This window comes from Arachis ipaensis, chromosome B04 (genome assembly GCF_000816755.2).
Source record: "Arachis ipaensis cultivar K30076 chromosome B04, Araip1.1, whole genome shotgun sequence".
Taxonomy (NCBI): domain Eukaryota; kingdom Viridiplantae; phylum Streptophyta; class Magnoliopsida; order Fabales; family Fabaceae; genus Arachis; species Arachis ipaensis.
Window position 1 is genome coordinate 117,354,259 of NC_029788.2, and position 8,216 is coordinate 117,362,474.

Below are 8,216 nucleotides of genomic sequence, written 5' to 3' on the forward strand. Positions count from 1 at the left end.
TAAAAAAAAGATATATTTTCTTATTATATTCCCTTTTAAAAAATTTTATATTTATGAAAAAATATTTCAGTTTTTAGTTAAAAATTTTCTCTGTTTTCTTCTTGTATTTCTCTTAAAAATTTTATTGTTTATCTTCAAAAGCTTCTATTTACATCATAAAATTTCTGTGATCATTGTAACATTATTATGTGTTTGCTTCTTATATATATTTTTTTAAATTTGTGTGTTTATCTTAAAAAAATTATGTGTTTATATCACAAAACTTTTGTGTTTATCATAAAAAAAACTTTTTATATTTGCTTTTTATATTTTTCTTAAAAGTGTGTTTATCTTAAAGAATTTATGTGTTTATCATAAAAAAATTGTTTTTTTTATATTATTTTTTTAAAAATTTATATGTTTATTATAACTTTTTTTTTATGACTAATTAATAACTAAAAATAATAAATTCTTATGACTCTCTAAGATATGGTGAGAAACTGAGAAATACAGACGAACAATGCAAGCTCTTCCTTATCAAACAGCAACGAATTTGCCAGAGTCAGGGTTCTTAAACCATCCTTTATTGTTGAAAGTGCTATTTATGATGTTACAAAATTCTTAATCATCTCTCTCACTTTGAGCACAAAAATAAAAAACCATGGACTCGTCAAGCTTAGTGAGCTATTTCATCTTATTGCTAACTGCAAACTCACAATACTCTCTGAAACACACTAGTCATAATCAGAGGATTAGGTGTGAAATTCTTTTGGATCTTTGTGTTGTGTCTCCCTATAAGTTTTGTGGCTACTAGAGAAACATGTCATCTATTACGTACAACTCTATCTTCTATAAATAGGCCACACTTGAATGAAACCACATTATCATCATCAACTAAACTAAAAGAAAATCCTTTAATTTTGAGTTCCTTTTGACTATATTTTCTAACCAATTATTCTTTTTTTTTTCTTTTTTTCTTTTTGAAAGGCAATAATTAACATTATAGTATACAATATATACCTACCTAGTCGTCTTGTTCACCGTTCATTTAGCATCCATGGCAGAAGCAAAACTAAGGTATACTATTTTTATTACTTACATTACTCAACACTAGTTGACTCTTTGTTTTCTTCAGCTTTTCTGAGGCCATGATATTCATACCTTTTTTTTCGGTGACATTATTTTTCTGTGACAAACTTCAATTTATGTGATGATTGTACGTGTACAAACAAAATCAATCATAAATATAAAAATGTTTATTTAGTATTTATAAAAAAAACATTATTTTACTATAAAAAGTTTTTGTATTTTGCAACTACAAGTTTGATTTTTTTTTAATAACTAATTATTTAGTTAAAAAAATGTGTATCCATGTATATAAATACACAACGACTATTTAAATGGCTGATTTTTAGTGTGTATATATTATTTTTAGATGGCATTAGTCATACACATGTGTTTTATACATTGTTTCCTTAAGTTTAACCCCACATTAAGAGAAAAATTATGCGAAACTTTATAGTAAAAATATGTTCACATAATGTGTAGCATTTGAAGGGTTTGTGTGTGTTAGGTATGCTGTTGTTACAGGGTCAAACAGAGGGATAGGATTTGAGACAGTTAAGGAATTGGCCTCAAATGGAATCAAGGTGGTTCTCACAGCAAGAGATGAGAAGAAAGGCAATGAAGCCATTGAAAAATTGAAAGATTTTGGTCTCTCTGACTTTGTGGTTCTTCACCAGCTTGATGTCACTGACCATGTTAGCATTTCATCTTTGGTACAATTTGTTAGCACACACTTTGGGAGACTTGATATATTGGTAAGGATTTATTGTCTTGCTACCAACTTACTAAATTGTACTTTTTCTTTTGAGAGAAAAGAAGGAGAGTCTTAGAGTAATGGTTGAGTTGTTTTCGTGTAATCTTAGAGTCACAAGTTTAAGTCATGAAAATAGTCACTCATGTAATTATTAGATTAGGCTGCATATATTACATTCTTTGGGTGCGGCAATATTTGTATACTAGGCCGCTTTTTTTTCCTGAGACAAAGAAGCTCGACACAATAAGGTAGAATAAGAAAACTAATAAAAAGGAACAAACAAAAACAAGCTAAAGCTAATTCCCTTATTATCTCCGGTATTATTATCAATAATAAAAAGAATCAACTCCACTCTACTCTTTATACCTCGAGTGATCTGTTAGTAATTTCTGCTACACCTGATATCTTGTTTTAAAAAATTCTTTTATTTCTTTCCAATCAAGTAATCAGTGATTCAGTGTAAGATAATCCAAAAATTAAAGGGTATATAGCTTAGAAGTAAAGTAACCCTACTTTGTTATCCTATATCATGTGTTCAAAATTGTTGTGCAGGTGAACAATGCAGGAATAAGTGGTGTGAATCCAGATGAAAAGGTCAGTGTTCATATTTTGTTGAAATGTGTGATTAAGTCTCAAAAAAAAATGGTGTGAGTTTCTCATAATAATAAATGGATGCTGCAGGGGGAAGCAACAATCATCTGGGAAGAACTGACTCAAACTTATGAAATGGCTGAAAAGTGCATATTGACAAATTACTATGGTGCTAAGGACACAACTGAGGCATTTCTACCCCTTCTCAAGTTATCCGATTCACCTATTATCGTTAATGTTTCCTCGCGAGGAGGATTGTTAAAGGTACAATTGTATTAAAATCGTTCTCGAGTGTTGATTGATAATTTTATTTTACATTATATTTGAATGAGATTGGTGATTGGTGATATTGTGTTATGGTGGTGGTGTTAGCACATATCAAACAAATGGGCAAAAGGGGTGCTAGATGATGATGAGAATCTAACAGAAGAGAGAATAGATGAGGTGTTGAAGGAGTTTATGGAAGACTTCAAAGCAGGTTTGATAGAAAGGAATGGCTGGCCAACCTTGTTATCTGCAAATAGAGTATCAAAAGCAGCATTGAATTCTTACACAAGAATTCTGGCAAAGAAGCATCCAAACTTGTGCATCAATTGTCTCTGCCCTGGTTTTGTGAAAACAGACATAAATAGGAACACTGGAATCTTATCTGTCACTGAAGGTGCTGCAAGTGTTGTCAGATTAGCACTTCTATCTCATGGTTCCCCTTCTGGCCTTTTCTTTATTAGGCAAGAATTGTCAACTTTTTAAATTATTACTTATCATTTTAGAATGGTTTAATTATTTTATTTTAGTTCTTATAATTTTACTAAATTTGTAATTAGAATTTTATATTATTGTATTTTTAATTGGGCTCTTATATTATTTTTAATTTTGTAATTATATTTTTTTCATGTCAAAAATATTAAAATTAATGAAATATTCCTCCCAATATATGTGTGGTCAAAGATTTAATTAGGTTCTTAAATATGGATACCTTCAATTTGCGGAGATATATTCCGTTCGAAAATGTTTCGTAATCAAAATAAATTAGTAAAAAATAGTCAGAATTTACTTTAATAATTAATGAATGTTAAATAAGGTAAATTCTATCTTTTTTGTTTCCCTAACATTAACAGTCAACTATAACATTTTTTATATTAGAAAAAATCTAATTACAAAATAAAAAATAGTGTAGAGATCTAATTAAAAAAATTATAAGAATCTAATTACAAATTTGATGAACTANCAAAAACTGATAAATACAAGTATATAGTTTGTTTATTTATCAAACGTAAATTGAAGTTTTTATATTTTAAAATCACAGATGCTTCTCTGATAAACTTTATTAAACTCATCGTTAGATTTTAAATATAACTGTATAAGTACATTTTATGAGAATTACTGTTAAATTATTTGGATCGTATTTTAGGTGAAAACTCACGTGCATTTATTTTTATATGAAAGTACAAGTTAAAAATTATAAAGTAATTTAATATGTCTAACAAAATTGTTATCTAACATCTCTCAAATCACAACAGCACATGAGTATTTACTGTATTTTTTTCCTCTTAAGATTACAATTAAGGCTTCAGCATACTTAGAAAGAAGAACCGACAAAGTGACTGTGAATAGAGTGAGATTTCATGAAACTTTTATGGATAAATTTGTAGCTGAGAGGGAAAAAAAATCTTATTTCCTTTCAAAAATACGAAAAGAAAATCCTAATTTCTTTTTGCCTCTGTTTCGAGAAGAACAATCAAACTTAAATATTTTTTAGAAATATTTTGTTGTGTTTTGTTTTTCTTAAAAAGGAACTTTTTCTGTTATATTATAGAGTCCTCACAAATAAGTTTAGGAATGAAAATACAATCTGGAGGTATCTCTGATCCGTCTCTAGCCAATGGAGGGCAGAGTGGAGGTATATGTATGTATAAAAGTTAATAAAAAATTTAAAAGGTTATAAGAATGGGATAGGATGTAAATTTTTACCTTTTTATTATTCATAGGTAACAGTAGAGTGAAGTCTATATAAGGACGGGTTGAAATCGGATAATGTGAAAGCTCACCCCATTTTCATCCCTAAACAAATTACTAATCTCGCTGCATGGACATTTTTATAATAAATATTGTTTTGACACCAATATTTTCTTAAAAAATGCCACTTCAACACTCGACTCATCCAAGATAAAGAATTAAATAAACCAGTCAGCTTTTTTAAAAAAATTAGTTAAAAAATATAAATAAAAAAATTTTAGTTAATCAATTGATCTCTCCATTTTTTTTCTATTTTTTATTATCTTTTTCATATCACGATTTTTCATTAACAGAACAAGTATCTAATTAAATCTGAATATTTTGTCACATTTTTAAATCATTTAAAGACATTTTTGTTGATAATAAAATTTAAAGGTATTTTTGTCAGCAACAAAATAATTTAAATACATTTTTAGTAGTTTATCCTAAATTAAAAATTAAAAATCACTAATCCTTCTCAATTTTTATCCAATAAATTTAACTAATGAATATAAAAAATAAAAAATAAAAAAATCCTAATCAATCTCTAACAATTATCTCCAAAAAAGACAACCAAATCCTCAACCAAATAAAAAAAAAACATCTATCGATCATAGTTATACTTAAGAGACAAATCAACAATTTAAGTGTGTGTGCTAAGTAGATATATTCTGTTAATAAAAAAAGAAAGCATTGATGAGACCCACCAGTTTCACAAAAATAAAAATCAAAGACCGAAAGGAAATTTCTTGTTTGCTGAAAATCTCATTATCATTTGGAGTAATTATCACGGATCATTTAAGATATGTTTTCATAAATTTATATAAAAGGGAACCATGAGAGAAGAGGACTAAGGGAAGGTAGAAATCGAAATATAAAGAAATGACTAATGACATCGGTTTCAAGTTTAGACCTTGTCTTGTATTAAGAATTTGGACAATAAAAGGTAGTAATAACTAATAAGAACAAAGCAATGAAATGCACAAGACAATCAAAATTTGTGTAGAGACAATTCAGCAACATATCTTCGAAAACTAACCTTGAATTGAAGTTAAAACACAAAAATGAAAATCCTAAACCAACAAAAATATATGAAGCCTAAGACATCCTTTGAGCAGCTTCTTTGGCAAGAAGTCTTTCCTTTGCCTTGGTTTTGGCTTGGGATTTGGAACCCATGATACCGCCACCCCACTTCTTCCTGTACTCGTCAAACTTGTCATTGAAGTTAGCCTGAAAAGAAACCAAAACACAAATACTCTCAAGCTATTGATCTGAACAATAAAACAGCAGAAAACTAAATAAAATGAACTTGATTCAGTCTCCACCTTGATAGCCTCAAGGACTCTGCTGAACTCCAATTTGTCTTCATTCTTAACGCTTGTCAAGCACAAAACAGAAGCAGTTTTCTTATGAACAATCTGTCGGAAAAACAAATAGATTAAATGAGTCAAAAAGTTTGAGCTACTTAAGGGTGTTGAAACAACATACAAACATAAACTTACTGATCCCAAGCGAGCCTTGCCCTTCACAATGCAGTATGGGATTTCCATCTTCCTGCACAATGCAGGAAGCCAAACAACCAATTCAATCGGGTCCACATCATGAGCAATCACAACCAGCTGTGCTTTGTTCTGCAAGGAACTCGTAGATTAACAAGTCATTTGTCACATCACGGGAAATCACTGGAAAAGAACTACAACTGTATAGGGCTAACTAATACAGAACACAACCTGCTCAATAAGGTAGGTAACATGATTGAGGCCATACTTCACAACAATTGGCTTCTTGGCCTCAACAGTTTTTCCCTCAGTTTCAGCCTGAGCCCTTTTCAAAAGCCGCTCCTTCTTCTCTGCTTTATCCTCAGGCCTATACTTGAGTAGTATCTTGAACAGGCTTGTTGCTACAGGCGACATTATAAAGGCATTAAGAGATCTTTATGATATGAGAAATGCAAACTAAAGTGCATCTTGTCATAAAACCGAGGAATTTATATAACAGGAAGCAAATAAAATGGAGAACATCAAAACAAAACCTACAGTAAAATAACAAAATATTCTCACAAGCAACTTACACAGTCCAAAAAGCTAACATTTTGCCACAAAGCGAATGAGAGGATTAACAAATTCAACAATGGCACAAAATCAAAGTTCCTGAATTTCCATATGAAAATTTGGTAAGAGGCATAGTAGCTAGAATCTCGATTTAATTTTTAAAATCTTCGGTTATAACAATTTTAAATGCGTTAATCGATTTTACATAATTTTTACTAGGTCAGACGATTTTAATGTTTAAATCTTGTTACGATTTTATTTTTTACTTTTCCGACTTCAGGTAAAATCTTTTCTCTGCCTTGACTAAGAGGTAAAACATCACATTCAATAATTACTAATACCTCTGGGGCTTTATGGATATAGTGCACAAAACAATCACTTCACAATAGAACATATAATTCAATAGTAATGTATATGTATCCAATAAATTAATCAATAATGCATCAGAGAAATAAAGATAGAAAAATGATTGAGTTAATGACTGACCAAGGTTCTTGTCAAGGGTTTTGGTGAACTGGTTCAAAGCTGGAGGGACCTTCAACCTCTGCTTGAGGATTCTCTTCTTCCTTTGGATTTGAACAGTCTTCGGCCACTTCACGAACCGCGTCAGGTCCCTCTTCGGCGGCAACGCCCCACCGATCCCAAACTGCTTAGGCCGCTTCTCAAACAGCGGATTCGTAACCTTCTCCTGAATCAAATAACAATAATAATTGGAATTCAAATAATAAATTTGAAAATGGCGAATGTGAAATCGATGAAGTTAATTAGTTACTGAAACGTACGGGTTTCTTCTTGGCAGCTGGAACCGGAGCTTTAACACCTCTTTTGGGGGCCTAATCATTAATAAGAACAATGACAGAAAATGGAATGAGAAAAAACTAAAAAATATTGATCTGATTAGGGTTCAATTCATCAGATGTGGAAATAGAAAAGAGAGAGAAAGATAAAATGTGAGTTCAGTGTTCTCACCATAGCTACTGTGGTGCTGCGAGGGGAGGGAAGGGGAGGCGAATTCGGAACCTCTATATATGTGCAATTTAGGGTTTTGCGGAAAATAAAAAGGATTAGGAGTTCTTTTTAAAAAGTTTTTCTTTGGGGGGTATTAGAGATAAATAATTATAATTATTATTTTATTTTTATTTTGACGTAGGATAATATAAGTATAAAACTATAAATTATTAACAAAATAAAGTCTGATTTAATTAAACATTTATCAATTTGATAATATATAATTTATTATTTTTCTTGAATATATTACCCTTTAATAAAAGATTTAGTATAAAAAAGAATCAATTAAATTTAAAAAATCTATTTATATGATATTAAAAAGAGGGATCGTTTTCGCCTGACTTGAAAGAGGTGGTGGGACTGCTTTGAGGTGATTTTATTTTTGGTAGAGGTATTTTAAAAAATATTATCATTGTCCAAGAAATTTTTTATTTTATGTGAAAAATCAAATAAAAAAATGTGTCTTAATTTTTAAATTGATCTTAAAAAAGTTTATGATATAGTGGATTAGAGAGTTTTTAGAGCCTTAAGTAGGTTTAATTTTTTTAAAAATACTATTCAATTTATTATAAATTACCTTTTCGTTACCTCTGTTTATCCTTTAGAATGAAAGTAGGTGGGAGAACTTTTAGTAATAGCACAAATTGAGACAAGGAGATCCTATGTCTTCTTTTTTTTTTGTGATTTGTATAGAGAGATAGGCTTATTTAGAGGTGTCCGCGCGGATCGGATCGGATATGGCCGAAAATTCGATTCGATCCGCACAATTTCAT

The 8,216-nt window shown here is 30.1% G+C and overlaps 2 protein-coding genes across 2 annotated transcripts; one reads left to right on the forward strand and one right to left on the reverse strand.

Annotated features, from left to right (window-relative positions):
* LOC107634967 ((+)-neomenthol dehydrogenase) lies at positions 848–3,197 on the forward strand. Its single transcript, XM_016338306.2, has 5 exons — positions 848–1,056; positions 1,553–1,799; positions 2,351–2,392; positions 2,480–2,653; positions 2,762–3,197. Exons 1-5 carry the CDS (start codon positions 1,037–1,039, stop codon positions 3,137–3,139), a joined length of 861 nt encoding a protein of 286 aa, XP_016193792.1. The 5' UTR covers positions 848–1,036; the 3' UTR covers positions 3,140–3,197.
* Positions 5,236–7,510, reverse strand: LOC107634968 (60S ribosomal protein L7a-1). Its single transcript, XM_016338307.2, has 7 exons — positions 7,405–7,510; positions 7,218–7,268; positions 6,922–7,123; positions 6,115–6,284; positions 5,887–6,015; positions 5,710–5,802; positions 5,236–5,614 (listed from the first exon to the last, which is right to left on the reverse strand). Exons 1-7 carry the CDS (start codon positions 7,405–7,407, stop codon positions 5,483–5,485), a joined length of 780 nt encoding a protein of 259 aa, XP_016193793.1. The 5' UTR covers positions 7,408–7,510; the 3' UTR covers positions 5,236–5,482.